At 40.0% G+C, this 22,091-nt stretch overlaps 2 protein-coding genes across 6 annotated transcripts in view; one reads left to right on the forward strand and one right to left on the reverse strand.

Annotated features, from left to right (window-relative positions):
- Nucleotides 1–834: 834 nt before the first annotated feature.
- LOC139573568 (C-C chemokine receptor type 5-like) lies at nt 835–10,738 on the reverse strand. The gene is made up of 2 exons (XM_071397178.1): nt 10,658–10,738; nt 835–3,962 (listed from the first exon to the last, which is right to left on the reverse strand). Exons 1-2 carry the CDS (start codon nt 10,665–10,667, stop codon nt 2,899–2,901), a joined length of 1,074 nt encoding a protein of 357 aa, XP_071253279.1. The 5' UTR covers nt 10,668–10,738; the 3' UTR covers nt 835–2,898.
- A 1,871-nt stretch (nt 10,739–12,609) lies between these two features.
- The window catches only part of LOC139573567 (protein cordon-bleu-like), a 56,696-nt gene continuing 47,214 nt past the window's right edge, over nt 12,610–22,091 (forward strand). For 4 of the 5 annotated variants that reach the window (XM_071397172.1, XM_071397177.1, XM_071397175.1 and 1 more), the window contains exons 1-2: nt 12,610–12,800; nt 13,194–13,361. In XM_071397172.1, coding sequence (XP_071253273.1) covers nt 13,309–13,361 — 53 coding nt within the window. In that variant the 5' untranslated portion in view covers nt 12,610–12,800; nt 13,194–13,308. The remainder of the gene's footprint in view (nt 12,801–13,193; nt 13,362–22,091) is intronic. The other variant, XM_071397176.1, reaches the window with a different exon arrangement.

The following is a 22,091-nucleotide window of genomic DNA, read 5'->3' on the forward strand; positions in this document are numbered from 1 at the left end:
ATATCTGTCACGCATGTAGATGCTGCTTTGAACTGCTCTTCAGATGGAAAGATACACATGAATAGAGTACATCTTAAACATCTTAGAAAGTAAATTCCGTAACTTTCATACCTGGAAGTAGTCCTGTGTGGGTTATGTCTGTAGTAGTAGAAGGAGGTTGAGGTTAGAGAGTTAGGTTGGTAACCGAAGGGTTGCCGGTTTGAATCTCAGGGCTGACGGGGAAATCTGGTGCGAGTGTGCCGGCAACCACAGAGTTGCTGGCATCAGAACCTCATGTGCCGCCTGCTGCCGTTGTGCCCTTGAGCAAGGCACTTCATCTTTTACATGATTTAGGGGCACTGCTCTGGGCTTTTTCCAGCCTCTTGTGCTTATCTTACAATAGTTTGCTTCCATATTAGATGAGGTTTGACAATACGCGTTTCCTAGAAAGATTCGTTCAACAATGCATTTTCTGTGGTTTAACGAGATTGGCTGGCCATTTACTTTCCTTGACACTTCTGTTTTCTGAGTCTCACTTCCTTATTTCATGTAATCTATGTCAAGGCTATGTCCCTGTGTTGTTTTAGTTGTTTTGGTGTGAAGTGATGTTTCTCTGTGCATGTAGACCATGCTGAATAAGTTAACATCAAGAAAAGGTGCAGGTGGGAAATGTCACTGAACAAGATTTTCTAAATGCCCATTACATACAGAATATCTTATACCATGAACAAACTATCAAAAGTGTGGTTTGAAATAAAAAAGAAAACATGTTATTGAAGACAAGGTAAAAATTAAGACAAGGTAATCACAAATCCTAGCCAGTCATGTATATAAGTTTCATGCCACATCCTAGTGTGTTGTCTATTTACAAAACAGCAGTCTCAGCTTTTTTATTTGTGTTTTTTTTTAAACAGACAGCAGTGTTGTGACATTTATTAGTCCCCCTCAAAAAAACACAGCATAGCTTTGTGGTTAGCTTGTTAAAAAGCAAACGCCCCAGTCAGGTTTCTGTCACATTCTTAGAAGAAAAAAGCTATAACATACAAACATACAAAAAAATTGAAGAAAAAAGGTGAATCAATCTTTACATTTTTTAACAAATATAACTATATGTACAGCGCATTCGGAAAGTATTCAGACACCTTGACTTTTTCCACGTTTTGTTACATTACAGCCTTCTTCTAAAATTGATTCAATAGTTTTCCCCTCATCAATCTACACACAATACCGCATAATGAAAAAGTAAAAACTGTTTTTTATTGCAAATTGAAAAAAACAAAAACGGAAATATCACATTTACATAAGTATTCAGACCCTTTACTCAGTACTTTGTTGAAGCACCTTTGGCAGCGATTACAGCCTTGAGTCTTCTTGGGTATGATGCTTGGCACACCTGTATTTGGGGAGTTTCTCCCATTCTTCTCTGCAGATCCTCTCAAACTCTGTCAGGTTGGATAGGGAGCGTTGCTGCACAGCTATTTTCAGGTCTCTCCAGAGATGTTAGATCGGGTTCAAGTCCGGGCGCTGGCTGGGTCACTCAGGGACATTCAGAAACTTGTCCTGAAGCCACTCCAGCATTTTCTTGGCTGTGTGCTTAGGGTTGTTGTCCTGTTGGAAGGTGAACCTTCACCTCAGTATGAGGTCCTGAGCACTCTGGAGACGGTTTTCATTAAGGATCTCTCTGTACTCCGTTGATCTTTCCCTCGATCCTGACTAGTCTCCCAGTCCCTGCCGCTGAAAAACATCCCCACAGCATGATACCGCCACCACCATGCTTCACCGTAGGGATGGTGCCAGGTTTCCTCCAGACGTGACGCTTGGCATTCAGGCCAAAGAGCTCAATCTTGGTTTCATCAGACCAGAGAATCTTGTTTCCCATGGACTGAGAGTCCTTTAGGTGCCTTTTGGAAAACTCCAAGTGGAAAACTGTCATGTGCATTTTACTGAGGAGTGGCTTCCATTTGGCCACTCTACTATAAAGGCCTGATTGGTTTAGTGCTGCAGAGATGGTTGTCCTTCTGGAAGGTTCCTCCATCTCCACAGAGGAACTCTGGAGCTCTGTCAGAGTGACCATCAGGTTCTTGGTCACCTCTCTGACCAAGGCCCTTCTCCCTCGATTGCTCAGTTTGGCCAGGCGGCCATCTCTAGGAAGAGTCTTGGTGTTTCCAAAGTTCTTCAATGCTGCAGAAATGTTCCAGATCTCTGCCTCGACACAATCCTGTCCAACCTCATGGCTTGGTTTTTGCTCTGACATGCACTGTCAACTGTGGGATCTTACAGAGACAGGTTTGTGCCTTTCCAAATCATGTCGTATCAATGTAATTTACCACAGGTGGACTCCAATCAAGTTGTAGAAACATCTCAAGGATGATCAATGGAAACAGGATGCACCTGAGCTCAATTTCAAGTTTCATAGCAAAGGGTCTGAATACTTGTGTAAATAAGGTATTTCTGTTTTTATTTTTAATAAATTAGCAAAAATGTCGAAATACCTATTTTCACTTCGTCGTTATTGGGTTTTGTGTGTAGATTGATGAGGTGTTGATGTTAAAAACATTTAATTTAATCAATTTTAGAATAAGGCTGTGACGTAACAACATTTGGAAAAAGGGAAGGGGTCTGAATACTTTTCGAATGCACTGTACATAATGTCAATTTCTTTACTTTTTTCGCACTTCACACAATACCACATGAGGACACAACTAACACTCTTTAAAGGGATCTATCAACAAAGGAATTGGAGCATGTTAAGATACAAAAGAGCAACTGATATATACAGTATCTACTGTAAGCATAGATTCACAGCTAGGGTTGCTGAGTGCCACACTTTCAAAGAAATCCCCCTTTTCCTTACATCTTTTACTGTCTTTTCCCTTCTCAGAGTTTTTATATTCGAATTGTGTCTGCATACAAGTCAAACTACAGCAGTTTTGTAGATGATATTTCAGAAGTCCTGGAATAGACTGAGATATTTCGTTCAGACAACCCACTAACATGAGGCCTGGCAAAGCACATTGGCATCCATTTTCTTAGTAACTTCAGGACAAGACTCATGAATTTCTGCCCTGCAAAGGCGTAGATGATCGGATTCAAACAACAGTGTGTGAACGCTAGCACCTCTGTCCACTGCATTGCCAGATCTATGTTCGTGTGAGTTGTACAGTCCCCAAAATAGCTCTGGGTCTCCAGATAACGCAGGAGAATGACCACATTGTATGGGGTCCAAAAGCAGAAAAAGACCACTAGTATGATGATTATCAGTTTGATGGCTTTGTGCTTTTTGGTGGTTTTGATATTGACTAACATCGGAACGATTCTGGAATAGCAGATCACCATGACGGAGAGAGGGAGAAGTAGACCCAAGACATTCATCTCTAAATAAGAAAACTGGCGCCACATGCTACCCTCTGGATACTCTGGTTTACATGTTGTAAGCCCGGACTCATTATTTACTTTTGTGAAGATGATTGTAGGCAGAGAGGCACAGAGACTGAGAGCCCACATGAACAGAGACAGAGTGACCCCTACTCTGACTGATCTGAGCCTGGCCATTTTGTGAGCGTGGACTATGACCACATAGCGATCCACTGTCAAGATCACCATGAAGAAGATGCTGCCATAAAACCCAAGCATGTACAGTCCGGTTACCAGTCGGCACATAAAGTCCCCCAGGAGCCACTCGGCTGCAGTGGCGTAGTGGGACCAGAAAGGCAGGGAGATGACGAAGAAAAGGTCAGACAGAGCCAGGTTGAAGAGACAGAGGTCTGTCATGCTTCTGATACTCCTAAACTTCACCAGGACACAGACAACCAGGCCGTTACCGATGAAGCCCACGATGAAGACCAGGCTGTAGAGTGTAGGCAGAAACACCCGTCCAAACTCCTTTACATTGGCATTGTTGCATGGCTCTGATCTATATAACCCTTCTGTATCATCGTAGTAGGAGGAATAGTTATAGTCTGTTGTTGGCTCCATTTCCTTGTCTGTAGAAAGACAGAAATAGTATTGTTATTAGTCAAGGTGGTGTGCTTTCATTCAAAATCAACCTGAATAGTCAACGTGGCAATCTGCAGTTCAAACAATTAAAAAGGAGCCACCCCGCCACTGTTTGGTTAAACAGCTAAGGGATGGGGCTGGAGAAATGGAACCACTAATTCTAATAATAATTTTTTACTTGTTCAAGTTTGTAATGGAAATGTGTTTCTTGCATATCCTAACTCCCCCTGAGACACATGCAGGAGTGGGGTCACGGCCAGGGTCAACATTGGGGTTAAGTGTCTTGCTCAAGGGCACTGCGACAGATGTATAACCTTGTTGGCTCCATATTCATATACATACTGTAGCTATGGATGCAAAGACTGACCATCCATGAGATCAACACGATAGTTTTTAAGCTATACAGTGTTTGTTTACAAACAATGGAGTGAAACAATCTTATATTTTACATTTCTGTTGGTGTACAACAGTTTATATGAATGATAAGATATGTTTTACATTTATTTTATCTTTATTTATACAGGGTTTTTTTCTCATTGAGATAATATCTCTTTTCCAAGAGAGACCTGGTCCAATAGCAGCAAGGGGAACAAAGTTTCAGACAAAACTTAGATACACTATCACAACATTAAACAAAACGTACATACACTAACACAACATTAAACAAAACTTAGATACACATACGGTACAACAATTACACATTACATTAAAAACACAAACATCTTGACTAAAAACAGCTGGCCTAAAAACAATTACACTCGTCTATGATATATACATCGATCAAGTGTTTAAACTCCACCAACGAAACTAGATCATCACATTTTAAAATGTTCAGGAGACAATTCCAGGACCACGGTGCTAAGTAACTAAAACTATTTCTACCATGACCTGTTCAAAGTTTTGGTACTGTTAGAAGCAAATCAGAATGGGACCGTAATTGATATTTATTTACTGACCTGACTAAAAAAGAACAGAGATAAAATGGCATTTTACCCAATATGGCCTTATAAATCAGTGTATACCAGTGTTCAAGCCTACGCAAGGTCAATGACGACCAGCCAACAGCGCTGTAGAGATCACAATGATGTGCTAGACATTTCTGATTTGTAATGAACCCGAGGACTGCATGATACGCTGAATCAAGTGCTCTCAGGGTAGTGGCTGAGGCCTGCATATATATAACATCACTAAAATCTAAAACCGACAGTAATGAACATCGTACGAGCTCCTTCCTGGCCTCAAAAGAAAAACAAGCCTTATGCCGGTAATAAAATCTTATTTTCAGCTTGAGCTTCCTTATCAAGTTCTCTACATGCACAGTGAAGCTCAGCTTATCATCAACCCACACACCCAAATATTTGTACACTTTAACTTGCTCTACAGCCAATGTAGCAATGACATGATTTGTAACATGCCTGGCATTTGAAAATACCATGCATTTTGTTTTACCCGAATTTAGAATCAGCTTTAAATCATACAGATTCTGTTGTATGATGTTAAATGCTCGTTGGGCATTTTCAAAAGTTAAGATAAACTACTACCACTTGAATAAAGAACAGTATCATCTGCATAAAAATGAACATCCACTGTTTCAATAAGATCCCCAATGTTGTTGATATACAAAATGGACAACAGTGGGCCCAAAATAGAACCTTGTGGAACACCTGAGCACACCTCTATGGACTCAGATTTACAACCATCCACCATTACACATTGTGTACAATTTGATTGGTTTATAAATTACCTATCTAGAGCATGACCAGTAATTTCATAACATTTTAACCTTTGTACTAACACAGCATTGTCCACGGTGTCAAAAGCCTTCGACAAATCAATAAAAACAGACACACAATGTAACTTCTTATCAAGAGCACAGTGGATGTCATTTAAAACCTTCAATGTTGCTGAAACAGTGCTGTGGCCAGACCTAAAACCTGATTGCATTCCATTTAAGATGTGGTTTTCTTGGAAGTAGGTCTTTAGCTGCCTACTAACTAAGGACTCCAGTACCTTTGACAGTACAGACAATTTTGATATGGGTTGATAGTTGTCAAGTAGCGAGGGATCTCCACCTTTCAGGAGAGGCCGGTGAGGGAGTGCACAGGGGTGTCAGGTACATTTATAAGGGGCTCAATTATACCTTTGACCTTTTCAAATAAACTGCCTGCATCTAAAAAATGCTGGTTCAAGGCTTTCAGAATGGAGGTTCTCTCAGTTACAATCTGTGTGTCGACCAACAATTGTTAAGGAAGCTGTGTATCTTTTCTGCACTCCAAACTAGAGGTCGACCGATTATGATTTTTCAACGCCGATACCGATACCGATTATTGGAGGACCAAAAAAACGATTAATCGGCCGATTTTTTTAAATGTATTTGTAATAATGACAATTACAACAATACTGAATGAACACTTATTTTAACTTAATATAATACATTAATAAAATCAATTTAGCCTCAAATAAATAATGAAACATGTTCAATTTGGTTTAAATAATGCAAAAACAATGTGTTGGAGAAGAAAGTAAAAGTGCAATATGTGCCATGTAAGAAAGCTAACGTTTAAGTTCCTTGCTCAGAACATGAGAACGCTGGTGGTTCCTTTTAACATGAGTCTTCAATATTCCCAGGTAAGAAGTGTTAGGTTGTAGTTATTATAGGAATTATAGGACTATTTCTCTCTATACGATTTGTATTTCATATACCTTTGACTATTGGATGTTCTTATAGGCACTTTAGTATTGCCAGTGTAACAGTATAGCTTCCATCCCTCTCCTCGCCGCTACCTGGGCTCGAACCAGGAACACATCGACAACAGCCACCCTCGAAGCAGTGTTACCCATGCAGAGCAAGGGGAACAACTACCCCAAGTCTCAGAGCGAGTGACGTTTGAAACGCTATTAGCGCTCACCCCGCTAACTAGCTAGCCATTTCACATCGGTTACATCAGCCTAATCTCGGGAGTTGATAGGCTTGAAGTCATTAACAGCGCAATGCTTGAAGCATTGCGAAGAGCTGCTGGCAAAACGCACAAAAGTACTGTTTGAATGAATGCTTACGAGCCTGCTGGTGCAACCATCGCTCAGTCAGACTGCTCTATCAAATCATAGACTTAATTATAACATAAAAACACACAGAAATACAAGCCTTAGGTCATTAATATGGTCGAATCCGGAAACTATCATTTCGAAAACAAAACATTTATTCTTTCAGTGAAATACGGAACCGTTCCGTATTTTATCTAACGGATGGCATCTCTAAGTCTAAATATTGCTGTTACATTGCACAACCTTCAATGTTATGTCATAGTTACATCAAATTCTGGCAAATTAGTTCGCAATGAGCCAGGCGGCCCAAACTGTTGCATATACCCTGACTCTGCGTGCAATGAACGCAAGAGAAGTGACACAATTTCACCTGGTTAATATTGCCTGCTAACATGGATTTCTTTTAGCTAAATATGCAGGTTTAAAAATATATACTTCTGTGTATTGATTTTAAGAAAGGCATTGATGTTTATGGTTAGGTACACGTTGGAGCAACGACAGTCCTTTTTCGCGAATGCGCACTGCATCGATTATATGCAACACAGGACACGCTAGATAAACTAGTAATATCATCAACCATGTGTAGTTATAACTAGTGATTATGATTGATTGATTTTTATAAGATAGGTTTAATGCTAGCTAGCAACTTACCGTGGCTTCTTACTGCATTCGCGTAACAGGCAGGCTCCTCGTGAGGCAGGTGGTTAGAGCGTTGGACTAGTTAACCGTAAGGTTGCAAGATTGAATCCCTGAGCTGACAAGGTAAAAATCTGTTGTTCTTCCCCTGAACAAGGCAGTTAACCCACCGTTCCTAGGCCGTCATTGAAAATAAGAATGTTTCTTAACTGACTTGCCTAGTTAAATAAAGGTGTAAAAAATGTAAAATAAATAAATAATCAAATCGGCAAAATCGGCATCCAAAAATACCGATTTCCGATTGTTATGAAAACTTGAAATCGGCCCTAATTAATCGGCCATTCCGATTAATCGGTCGACTTCTACTCCAAACCTTTCACTACTTGCCAAAATTTGGATGGATTATTTAAATTTTGTGAAGTAGATTTCAGGTAGTGGTCTGCTTTCAATTTACGGATCATAGCCACACCCATATTTCGAAGACGTTTAAAAGCCATCCAATCATCTGCCAAACCAGTCCCTCTTGCTTTAGCCCACATAGCATTTCGTTCCCTTATGATTTTTGTAAGTTCCTTAGTAAACCAAGGGTTCTCTCTGCCCTTAATCCTGAATTTTTTTAAAGGAGCATGCCTATTGCATACATCCTGGAATGTGTTGTGGAAGTAAGAAAAGGCTAGTTCAACATCAGTGATTAATTCCATTCTATTCCATTCAATGCTAGATACATCATGTAAAAAACCTTGAATATCAAACCGCTTCCAGTTTCTTTTCGTAATAACACGTGGAGATTTCTTAGGAATTTTACCATCTCTTACACAGGCAATAGCAGTGATCACTTATGTCATTTTGCAAAAATACCAGAAGCATTAAAACGATGAGGAGTATTGGTTAAGATCAAATCAATCAAAGACGACTTCAGAGGATATTTTTTATTCAGCCTAGTTACACTGTTGACAATCTGAGTGAGATTGTAGGTATTGCACAGAATTTTAAGTTGACCAGAGCTAGATGTTAGCCAGTCCTGATTCAGATCACCCATCAGGACAAACTCAGAATTTACATTCTGTGATAACAATTTGAAAATACAATGCAGAGAGCCAACAGTAGCAGATGGAGGTCTATAACAGCAAGATACAACAATATTTAAAGATGAGCCAAGGTTTAGGTTCAAAGACAGATATTCAAATTGCTTATGTTTAGTAACAGAAGTCAGAACGACCACCGAGAACTTGTCTTATACATATACAGCAACACCACCACCCTTAGATTTACGATCTGAACGAAAAACATTGTAACCATTTATGCCAATATTTTTGTCTGTAATAGATTTTTTAAACCAGGTTTCAGAAAGCATAAATACATCCGGGTCGGCAGTTTTTATTCATATGTTCACAAAATCAAGCTTCGGCAGAAGACTTCTTACGTTCATATGCAAAAACTTCAGGCCACTCTGACTACTTAATAGGGGGTAAGAATGTCAGGACCTGGATTAGACTGGACATTTCCAGACAAAAGCAGCAGCAAGATAATGGCAAGTCTAGATCGAGGGTTACAACATTTGGAGTTACAGACAGCACTTGAACGAGAATCCATAGTCACCAGAGTCTTTAATGCCACATATTTTAGGAGATGTGTGAAGTCCAGAGACATGGTTAAGTATCAAGAGAACAGTCCTGACATGTAAACGCAAGAGTCCGATTTCTCCCATATTGTTCGGGAGAAATGTGCATAGTTCTCATGTGCATTTCCGGAGCAAGCGTGGGGTTTCTCACAATACTCGAGGGAGAAACGATCGTATATTTCCTCATTCACAATGCAATGGGCTCTAAATGTATCGCCAACATTGTAAAAGCCAAGGGTAGACACCAGCAAAATGAACAACAGCATCATGTTTGTTAAATGCCCTAAAAGTCACTAATCAAATAGTTCAACCGCTGATCCAAAAAAAAGTCAGCGATGATATACTCTCTACAAGTCAATGGTTATATATATATCATTAATTTAAATGTAAAAACAATCACACATTTCCCCTTTAAGTTGTTCCTTTGAAATATTATCATTGTACTGAATATTCATCAAAACAAACAAACAACCAAACAAACAAGTAAACACACAAACACAAGCGTCTTGCCCATAGACAGCACAGGGGCACGTGCCCTCTTTCCCTTTCCCTCAGATTTGTTCTGTTTTATAAAAAATGTAAGCAATTCTTTTGTTAATTTTGTTTGTTTGTTTCTCTGTAATACTACTAGCACCTAGCAATTTAATGAAGTTGGCTTTAGCTAGTCCAGATAGGTTCCCAACCTCGTAACTAGCTACCAAGAAGCCATTTCAGGCTTTCAATCAGGTTAGAGTAGCTAGTTTGTCTAACTATTTTAGCTGGCATGGCTGCTGGCCAGGTTGGTAGACTACTAAATGTACTGAATAAGACTCACATTAATATAAATCTTTTACCCAGATTTTAGCAGAGAAGCATATTTAGTTTATTATACAGGCTGATTATACAGATTATGGGGCTGCACTGACACCTTCAGGTGCTTATAGGTGTTCACTGCACAGTCAAAGAAATATAGAAAAGTCATAGCCAGGGCTCTCCAACCCTGTTCCTGGAGAGCTACTGTCCTGTAGGTTTTCACTCCAATCCTAATCTAGCACACCTGATTCTAATAATTAGCTGGTGGATAAACTGAATCAGGTTAGTTACAACTGGGGTTGGATTGAAAACCTAAAGGAGGGTAGCTCTCCAGGAACAGGGTTGGAGTGCCTTGTAAGTAGTCTATAATTCATACTATATTGTATATTAACAAAAGTGTATTTAATTTAGAGCACAATGAGTACGGTAATCCAACGGCTGTCTTTAACTCCATTCAGCACTTCAAGTAATTTTTGTTCATTTTTTATGCTTAAAATGTCACAAGCATAAATCATTGTTGTGTTACCCCTTAAATAGGTATAGATTTTATATTTTCAATAGGTTTCTAGATGTTGACAAAGTACTCACCAGGCATCATTAATGATCAATTAGCTCTTTGGTGTTTCTTCTCTGAGTCTCTTGAAGGTGTGTGTATTATCCTGTTGTACAGCCTATAGTACTGCTGCTGCAGTTTCCTCCACCTCCCTTAGAAGGAGGTACTGTGAACTTATTATAATGACGTTTGGTTTGTTTCACACTATTTTTAGACTGAGGTTTGGGTGTACACTCTCAGAAGAAAAATGTGCTATCTAGAACCTAAAGGGTTCTTCGGCTGTCCCCAAAGGAGAACCCTTTGAAAAACCCTTGTTGGGTTTGCGCCAGACATAGCATTTTCCTTGATGGCCAAAGCTCAATTTGTCTCATCTGACCAGAGTACCTTCAATATGTTTGAGTCTCCCACATGCCTTTTGGCAAACACCAAACACGTTTGCTTATTTCTTTAAACAATGGCTTTTTTTCTGGCCACTCTTCCGTAAAGCCCAGCTCTGTGGAGTGTACGGCTTAAAGTGGTCCTATGGACAGATACTCCAATCTCCACTGTGGCGCTTTGCAGCTCTTTCAGGGTTATCTTTGCCTCTCTGATTAATGCCCTCCTTGCCTGGTCTGTGAGTTTTGATGGGTGGCCCTCTCTTGGCAGGTTTGTTGTGGTGCCATATTCCTTCAATTTTTTAATAATGCATTTAATGGTGCTCCATGGGATGTTCAAAGTTTCTGATATTTTTTTATAACCCAACCCTGATCTGTACTTCTCCACAACTTTGTCCCAGACCTGTTTGGAAAGCTCCTTGGCCTTCATGGTGCCCCTTGGTGTTGCAGACTCTGGGGCCTTTCAGAACAGGTGTGTGTATATATACTGAGATCATGTGACAGATCATGTGACACTTAGATTGCACACAGGTGGACTTTATTTAACTAATTATGTGACTTTTGAAGGTAATTGGTTGCACCAGATCTTATTTAGAGGCTTCATAGCAAAGGGAGTGAATACATATGTACGCACCACTTTTCAGTTTTTAATTTTTCAGAATTTTTTGAAACAAGTAATTTTCTTCATTTCACTTCACCAATTTGGACTATTTTGTGTATGCCCATTACATCCAAATAAAAATAAATTTCAATTACAGGTTGTAATGCAACAAAATAGGGAAAACGCCAAGGGGGGTGAATGCTTTTGCAAGGCACTGTACATGGAACCCAAAAACGTTATCCTATGTGGACTGTACGTAGACCTTTCCTGCAGTCAATTTACCAAATTACATACTTTTTTTTTTTTAAACACACAAAAAATCTGGTGTTTCTATGTCAAACGATGTTGTTATATTTCAGTCTTCTGTAATGCATATAAAGTGTAATATTGCGATGCAAACTCAAAATGATAGACATTTGTGTAAGGTGTATACTTTCCTTTCAAAGTAGATTTGTTTAAGACCAAGAAACCCTTTGTGACTCCGATTTGCCCACTGCAGTAATTCATGTAAATCAAGTCTTTTACACACACACACATAATGTTTCTCTCCTCTTTACTACAGTATTATCACAGTGGAAATGGGTTAGGCTACAGCATATTGTGTGATTTGAAGTCACACAGTGACCTCCTGTGGGCAGAGTGTGTGACAAAGATGTAACTCCGTCACTATTCATTAATAAAAGTATGATAATTACACTATACATGTTAAAAGTGAACATGATTTCCTGCAATCCTCAAACAGATCGATCCATATCTGATCTGAAGACTAAAATCATTCCATCTTTGTGCAATAAGTATCTCACAATATAATTACATTATTGTAGTTAGAAATATATTTTTAGTTTCTGTTCATTTCAGTTTATTTGAACAGTGAAATATCAATGTTCTCTAGATATTCTTGGATGATCAGCGATGTGTGTAATGTAGGCTGTTGTTGTGTGCAAAGAAATGGGCGGGGTTTAAATGAATTAAATATTGCAAGGGATGCTTTGCCTTGCGTGCGTCCCAATCCTACTGCTTGCTCGCCTTCTGGAGCTGGCAAGAAGTGGCAGTGAATTCCCAATGAGCATGATTGACATTTGAGTGCTGACGAAGGCGGGCTCGGACTAGAACAGGGACAACCGGCATTTACACGGATTATTCCGAAATCGCTTTGCAATTGCCTGTTATGAGAATATGAATTAAAACAATGTTTGAGTCGACGTAAGTAAACTATTCTACCTATCACACCCTGAATGTTTATGCGGTTACTTTGTATCTCTGCGCTGCGACTTTTTGTTGTGAAGACAACTGTTACTATGTTGCAGGACTTCAGTCTGCAAATGACTGTCAAATTTGAGCAGTCACTTTTGAATGGACCAATAAATCCTATTTTGTAATTAATGTGAAACTAATGTGTATTTTTTTTAAATAGCCTAGCCTACTGACATTGTGTTGACTGCATTTTCGCCTAGAAGTAACCAAACAAAATTCTCAACTATTGTTTCATTAGAAAAATAGCACCTACATTTTGTTTAAGAATTATAAATGATAAAATAACACTTTTTTTTTGTGTTTTTGTCCTTCTTTTGGTTATTTGGATATCAACGGGCTTAGATATCAGTAGAGCTTTGGTGTCCTTGATGACAGATGACAGGACAAAAGGAAAATATTGAGGATAGCCAAACGTTTACCATTGAAGTTGGATATTAGCAAAAACAGTCAGTGCCACATGCAGAAGATGGACTTTGGAGAAGTCAACACAGCCACAAAACCTCCAATAGGGTAAGTGTGAGTAATTTGAGGTCTCTAATAACTGTTTGTCTTTCCCACTCCAAATGTGTATATTAATAAGTATTGTGTTTGAATAACTGTTCAAACAATCCAATTATCATAATATTGAGGGATGGAGACAGACTTGGTCATAAGGTGACTTGATACAAGAGAAACATGGAGAATGCCAATTTGCCACCTAGCAGGCCTTTGCATATATCATATGTATATATGAGGCTATATTCTTTAAAAACAATATACACTTCATGAATTGTAAGCCTAAAAAAGTCTTTCTCTCTCTCTGTAGTTGTCAGTAGACACATCAAAAGTCATAGCATACAGTATTGTATGTATTGACAGGCAGAGAATTCCATTGTAGTTGAATTCTATGGGGAAAAAACTTGCATGACCCCTGATTGGAAAACAACTGTGGACCAGTCCACAACAGAAGCTTTTGTGCAGTGGCATACTGAATTGTTACTGTCTCTGTAGTTCTTTTGTCACCTCTGTTGTTGACTCAATATGCTGCATCTTCTTCCCATTGGCGACGGCAACACAAAACAATCTCTAAAACTGCTGGGTTACGCTGTTTAGGCACTTTAAATATATCCTAATCTACACAATTACATCATACAGTGTAATTCAAATCTTCTTACAGATGTAAATCGGACACTTCTGTACTGGGATTGTTGTATAGTAATTATTCTGTATCTTTTTGTGCCGCAACACGTTCTATCCTTCAGGTGTCATAATGTGGTAGAATCTATTTACTGGTGTTGTGGTAGGCTGAAGTCCACAACCCTTATTACCTGCAAGTAAACAAAATCCTTTGTATTTTGCACCCATGGTCTTGCATCTCCTCCACCCTGCTGAAGGCTTTTATATAATCACCTCCTATGACATGTTGCAGAAAGCACATGATGAATAGTGGTTATTTAAAGACAGCAGTTGCTGAACATTCCTCTCTGCTCTGCCTGTCCCTCTGGAGACCAGTGGTGCCAGTTCCTTGGTTGTTCCCATTGACTGAACATTTTTCAAATCTCTTTTTCAAGTGATCCCTGGTCAAGAAAAGTAGTAGTTGGGTCATTCCATTGATTAGGTGCCTTTTGAGTAGTGTAACTTGGCAAAAAAAAGAATAATTAAATTCACATTTATTTTATGTCATAAAGAGCACGTTCAACTTATTAAAAAACATGTTTTCCCTTCTCAAGAGATTAAATAAAGAAATTACTATAGTAAGTGCCTATTTACAGGGTTGAGGACTCACTAATCACATGAGATAAATAATAGTTTTCAGAAATGACTATCAAAGCAACAAAATTATGGCTTTACAATGATGGTGAAAACTTGGGGTTAAGTGAGTTAAAATCTTCCTGGAAGTCACAGAGGGACATGTCAAAATGCTAAAAGTTTAGTCATAGAAATTCAATAAATCTGATTTTTTATATGTGGTCTATATTAAAGGGTACTTCATTTAATATAACAGGTTTTTCAAATTCAATATTTGTCCACAATTTCTCCTTAAAATATGAAAGGATGCAAAAGGCACTCATTTCGGGGAACGACTCAGTTATTAGATTATTATAATTTTTTTATCCTGACGTAACATGTCGAAAGTAGTACCTTTACCAGTTGGTTAAAAAGGTTGTCTTTAGATTACTATGACATCTGCCATCTGTTAGGATGTTCTCCTTTTGTCAGTAAGTCAGCTAACGTCATCACAGTGGCGTTAGCAGCTTTATTTTACATGGCAAGAACAAGAAGGGATGTTTAAAGCGAAACGGAGCCCATAAAACACTCACAGGGAGGTAAGAATGTCCACTTCTGAGGAGATGAGTTATGTCCCAAATGGCACCCTATTCCCTATATAGTATAGTGCACTACTTTTGACCAGTGTCCTATGGTCCCTGTCAACAGACTAGTGTGCCATTTGGGACTCAGTCCATTTCTGAGGAGATTAAATGCTTATTTTTGGTACATGGATGACTAGATTTGGAAATCTGAGCAGGCAATTTCAGTGGAAACTACTAAAGCAGTATGTGGTTTCAAAGGGATGAAGGACTTTACCAAATGAAGACCTGTAAAGGCCAGGTAGGCAGATAACTGGCAGTCTGTAATTAATGTCTGAGGCTGTGTATGGACCCTGGTCAAAAGTAGTACACTACATAGGGATTAGGGTGCCATTTGAGATACAACTTTCAGACATCCTGAGACACCAGCCAGCATTTTTTGGTTAGGTAGCCCAGAGATCCTTGCTCTTCCTAGCCCTGCTCTGCCTTACTGTGCTATAGGACGTTATAGGGAGTCCAATCCTGATTACAACAGTATGTGTTTAATTTTATGTATATATTTATTTTGCACATTGTCATACAGAAGATGACACAATTGCAAAATATTCCCGCTTACTGTTTTGGTGTGTTTCAACCATGTGGATACTCACTGTATATTGTGACATAGTTACAGTATAACTGCTCTGGAGTTAGCTTGAGTCTATTTGTTGTTTCTCTTTTGTGTGAATTGGAGCATTGTGTGTGTTTTAGGGACTATGAGCAGTTCCAGTCCCAGGTCTAAAAGGCTAAAGTGTACAGACCTAGGCCAAGAGTTTTAATTAGCAGTGTGTGTGTGTTTACTACTGTAAATGCCTGGGCCTGGTGTTGTTGTGTCTGAGCTAAGGGACCATCTATAAGGGTGTATTAATGGGTCTCAGCCCAAGTTGTCTCCAGAGCAGGCATTTCTATTTGTTTTTCAAGAGAAGATCATTTTAAGCTTTTTGCAAGATGAGAGAGGAGTGATGTATTGTTGGCGGTGGTATATGGCTGGAAATAACTATTCCTGTTTTACTGGCCATCGGGTTTAAAATGACCTGACTGCCTGGCACTAGTCTTTATAAATAGTTCTCTGACTGCCTGTCACTAGTCTTTATAAATAGTTCTCTGACTGCTACCACACGCAGCAGATGAATTACATCCATGGATTTTGCAGTGCATATGCTCTACTTGTATTGGGACCTGCCCTATCTAGTTTTACTATTGTTTACACAGTTACAACTCAAGTAAGAATAGTTTTGAAGAGAATATTTTTCAACTTATTGGTAGGTTACATCATAATTATGTAGACACATGCATACCATTTTAGGAAATTGATTGCTTTTAAATGTAATTATTGTAGTCAAGAGGGCAACATGAACACGTTTTAAGTGTGTCATTACTCTACAGCAGTCTGTTGACTAGTTGCACTGTCCTCTCCTGCATGGTGGATATGAGGGGCTGTTTGAACACAAGTTGAGCACTAAGCTACAGGACCTATTTTGGGCCACTGTCAGACTGTGTAGTCTGAGGGGTGTGTGGTAGGTGGGTTTGTGGTGAAGACAGTGTACAGTTGAGACTAGCCCCAAATATTAGGTTAGGTGTGGTAATAATCCTGTGTGTTAGGTGTGGTAATAATCCATTAATGGTATTGTTCTTACATTGGTTGGTTTGGATGTTTGTGATTGTTATTTCACCTGCACCATCACACTGTGGATGGCAGACTGAGTAAGAGGAAGAGCAGTTGTTGATTATAATGATGCTTTAGGTTATCATACGGTGATACTAGTACTGACACTAGTTTACATCTATTTCCTTTTCACACCTTTACTGCAGTAGCCTCCCCTTATTTAACAAATACCATAATCATATGTTAGTCTCATTCTGTGACTGGAAGTGTCTATGGCTAAAAGAGGAGTGGTATAATATGTGTTTCTCTGAGTCCTTCCCTGCAGCAGAGCTTTGTTAATTGAGGGAGTTGCTTAGGGAATATGGAACATGCTAATTGTTATTTCCTGCTGTTCTGTGCCCTCCCTCCCCAGTCCCCACTGCTCAGTGCTCTACTCCCTGTCCTGTGGGATATTACCCTCCACCAGGGATGGTTTCACACACAGCAGCTGGTCTAGAGGGCCAGGTTATACAGTATAATCCTGGTCTGCATCTCAAATGGCACACTACTCCCTATATAGTGCACTACTTTTGACTTTGGCCCATAGGGCTCTGGTAAAAAAGTACTGCACTATATACTGTAGGGATGCAGACCTGGTGTAAAGTGTTGGCTGTACAGTATAGGGGTCTCTTGTTTGCACTGGCATGTGCAATCCTCGAAGATTAGGTTCTGTCTGGGATTGAGAGAGACTGAATCCTGTCCAGTCACATGTGGAACACTGTCTCTATTAAAGGGGACAGGTCTTCTCATGACATGGGTCATGGTTAAGTGAGAGTTGGTCTGAGACCGTGGTCTGAAGCGGTCAGTGGATCAGAGCAGAGACTTAGACTGCTTCCCAAATGGCAACCTATTCTCTACATAGTTCCCTACTTTTGATCAAAGCCCTATGGGCCCTGGTCAAAAGTAGTGCACTATATAGAAATAGGGTGCCCTTTGGGACACTGACATATCTGCAGTAATATGGCATGCTAAAATAATTACCCTATTAACTCAGTACTGCACCATGTGGCTTCAGAGGCTTTGTTTGGTCCACTCAGCCATGTGTCTTATAAGTAAACTATAGTTGTATGTATTTGTTGTGTCAATGGCCTACTTCTGAAAGGACTTCAGAACACTGCTCTATGGTGTTTGCTATATTTAATAGTTGCATTAAGACATTCCTGAGGTACTTTGAAGTGAGGATGCTTTGTCATTATTTGTTCACTAGGTAGGCGGCATGCATACACTCTTAAAATTACAGTGCTATCTAGTACCCAAAAGTTTTTGGGGGCTGTACCCGTAGGAGAACCCTTTGAAGAACCCTTTTGGTTCCAGGTTAGAACCCTTTTGGGTTCCATGTAAAACCCTGCCCACAGAGGGTTCTACATGGAACCCAAAGGATCCTACCTATGGGGACAGCCAAAGAGCCCTGTTTTCTAAGAGTGTGTAGTTGAAGTGAATATGTTGACTGTTTTTTCCTGTGGCTGTAATTACTTATGCGGTGTCTCACCTTCAGTCATACATAGACCAGGCAGCCCTGAGTCACCAACCAACCAGGAGCAGATGACCAGACCTAGGCACCTAGCTTACATGTCTCTGACTACTGTGAAGGGAAGAGAGGTGGTGTCTGGTTTGTTACAGTACGACAAGTGGTGCCTCTGCCTCTCCCTTAGGTGGATGTCAGCGAGAACGGCAGCCCAGAGATGCTCTTCTCTTATTCATGTATCTCTCTCTCTTGCTGCTAATGAGTAATTTATTCCAGAAGGCACCTTTGTTAGAGCCAAAGGAACTGTGTTCACTTGTTCCCCGAGAGATGTGGTTATAGTCAGTACAGTCCCTCCCAGAACCAGCAGCTTTGGAACGGTCCGAGGCTAGCAGAGCTGGAGTATTCTGAGCATGGTGTAGCGTGTGTGGGTGGGTAATGATAGAGCATGGCATTTGGGAAGAGGCCATGGTGGGGGGGGGGGGGAGTGTCTGATGTTGGAGTGCTCTGGACTGGAACGGAATACACCCTCTACATAGTCTACAACCGAAACATCCACATAGACCTCCATAGTGACTCACCCGCTATCATTATCTAAAAGGAGAACATTTTTAAATCTATACGCAACAAAAATGATACACCCCAAAAAACTTTGGAGACACCGCGAACCATAACCTAAACATAATGAAAACGGCATATATGAAAATATTCATGGGCTTATGTTTGCATTTAAAAACCAATACAACCTTCATGATCTAGTTCTTGGTACATTATTTTATTATACTGATTTGACTTTAGGCTACCTGTTGGTGTTTTCCGTGTTACTGTGCTCAGAGAACTGGGTATTGTAGTAGAGCCAAATACAGTTTTAAATGGACACTTCAGAGAGCACAGGCCAGGTTGTTATCATCAGAAAGCCAATGAAGACCTTGCCATCTCAGCAATAAAACAGGGTGGGCTTTAGTCTACCCGTCGAGTGGTTTGTCATTTGAGAGTCGGGGCATATGCTGAATTAGGAAGCTGCATGCTCTTAGCAACTGCAAACAAATGCCTCTGTGGAGCTCAAATGTCCCCTAGATGCATGTGGGTCATTCACTTTTTGCAGGATACATCTATCAGTCATAAATTCCCAGCTGCTACCAAATAGAGAGCAAGTCTCTCTCTCCTAGTGGTGTAAATATAGGTTGCTATGAGAACACATGGCTCCCAGAGAGCATGCTGCCATTGTTGCTCTGTGGAGTGGCTGAGGGTGAGGGTATTCACTGTCTGTCCTCTGCTCAATAGGGGGGAAACTCAAGTGACAACCGACAAGAATAGCATTAGTTCTAACGTGTGGAAGGGTTAAAGAGCTTCTCAAGGTAGTGTTTCCCCTATATTATTTTAGCAGAGGTGGCTCTTAATTGTTGCAACCGCTGCAAAAAATATGATTTTTATATATATATATATATATACACACACAATGTAGAAAATAGTAAAAATAAACAAAAACCCTTGAATGAGTAGGTGTGTCCAAACTTTTGACTGGTATTGTGTGTGTGTGTATATACATGCATACATACTACCGTTCAAAAGTGTGGGGTCACTTAGAAATTTCCTTGTTTATGAAAGAAAAGCATTTTTTTTGTCCATTTTAAAACAACATCGAATTGATCAGAAATACAGTGTAGACATTGTTAATGTTGAAAATGACTATTGTAGCTGGAAACGGCTGATTTTTAATGGAATATCTACATAGTCGTACAGAGGCCCATTATCAGCAACCATCACTCCTGTGTTCCAAAGAGACTTTGTGTTAGCTAATCCAAGTTTATCATTTTAAAAGGCTAATTGATCATTAGAAAACCCTTTTGCAATTATGTTAGTACAGCTGAAAACTGTTGTTCTGATTAAAGAAGCAATAAAACTGGCCTTCTTTAGTTTAGTTTAGTATCTGGAGCATCAGCATTTGTGGGTTCGATTACAGGCTCAAAATGGCCAGAAACAAATAACTTTCTTCTGAAACTTGTCAGTCTATTCTGGATTCTGAGAAATGAAGGCTATTCCATGCGAGAAATTGCCAAGAAACTGAAGATCTCATACAACGCTATGTACTATTCCTTTCACAGATCAGCGCAAACTGGCTCTAACCAAAATAGAAAGAGGAGTGGGGGCCCCGGTGCACAACTGAGCAAGAGGACAAGTACATTAGAGTGTCATTAGAGTGACAAGTCCGCAACTGGCAGCTTCATTAAATAGTACCCACAAAACACCAGTCTCAACGTCAACAGTGAAGAGGCGACTCCAGGATGCTGGCCTTCTAGGCAGAGTTCCTCTGTCCAGTGTCTGTTCTTTTGCACATCTTAATCTTTTCTTTTAATTGGCCAGTCTGAGATATGGCTTTTTCTTTGCAACTCTGCCTAGAAGGCCAGCATCCTAGAGTCGCCTCTTCACTGTTGACGTTGAGACTGGTGTTTTACGAGTACTATTTTAATGAAGCTGCCAGTTGAGGACTTGTGAGGCGTCTGTTCCTTAATGGACAAAAAAAATGTGCTTTTATTTCAAAAACAAGGATATTTCTAAGTGACCCCAAACGTGTGTGTGTGTGTGTGTGTGTGTGTGTGTGTGTGTGTGTGTGTGTGTGTGTGTGTGTGTGTGTGTGTGTGTGTGTGTGTGTGTGTGTGTGTGTGTGTGTGTGTGTGTGTGTGTGTGTGTGTGTGTGTGTGTGTGTGTGTGTGTGTGTGTGTGTGTGTGTGTGTGTGTGTGTGTGTGTGTGTGTGTGTGTGTGTGTGTGTGTGTGTGTTGTTTATTTTTTTACTTTTTACCCCTTTTTCGTGATATCCAATTGTCCCATTGCTGCAACTCCCATATGGACTCGGGAGAGGCGAAGGTCGAGAGCCATGCGTCCTCCGAAACGCGACCCTGCCAAGCCGCACTGCTTCTTGACACACTGCTCTCTTAACCCAGAAGCCAGCCGCACCACTGTGTCGGAGGAAACACAGTACAACTGGCGACCGATGTCAGCGTGCATGCGCCTGGCCCGCCACCGGAGTCGCTAGAGCACAATGGGACAAGGACATCCCGGCAGGCCAAACCCTTCCCTATCCCGGACGACGCTGGGACAATTATGTGCCGCCTCATCGGTCTCGGATCTGTAGTGACTCCTCAAGCACCACGAAGCAGTGCCTTAGACCGCTGCGCCACTCAGGAGGCTTTATATATATATTTCTGCCGAGATGTGCTTTTAAATACATGTAGATAGTCGTTGGCTCAATTACTGGAATTCTATGGGAACACTAGCAGCAATCCACAGTCTCTCATTGATGTGTGCTGACAGTCTCTCTTTCTCTCTCTCTCAGCACTTGGACACCCTCCAAATGAAGGCAGATTTTTTTTTCTTCCTCAGTCCTTAATCAATAGCTAGTCTGTTGTGGTATTGAAAGATCCCAAATGAGATGGCCAAAGATTTCTAAAACCAGATCAAGCTGCTTTAGCAGACAATGAGAACAATGGGTGAACTATATAATTATCCAAATAAGTATTATATTTACTTGTTTGTCCTTTCATATTATTATTAATATTATTAATAGAAACATTTAAATCAAATCTTCAATGTTTATATTTTGAGCAGTTCCTTCATGTTATTGTATGCTAAGAAATGCACTATAAGATCAGGAAATAGAATATTAAGATTTTCCTTTACCTTACACACAGTACACAAATAGCAGTATGTTCCAATAGGATCCTAGTTCATATGTAGTATATTATGTTGTTACTAATAATATGCAGCTATTTCATGTGCTAATTATGGTCAGTAAAATAAATGTCTG

Source organism: Salvelinus alpinus, chromosome 4, assembly GCF_045679555.1.
Source record: "Salvelinus alpinus chromosome 4, SLU_Salpinus.1, whole genome shotgun sequence".
NCBI classification, from domain to species: domain Eukaryota; kingdom Metazoa; phylum Chordata; class Actinopteri; order Salmoniformes; family Salmonidae; genus Salvelinus; species Salvelinus alpinus.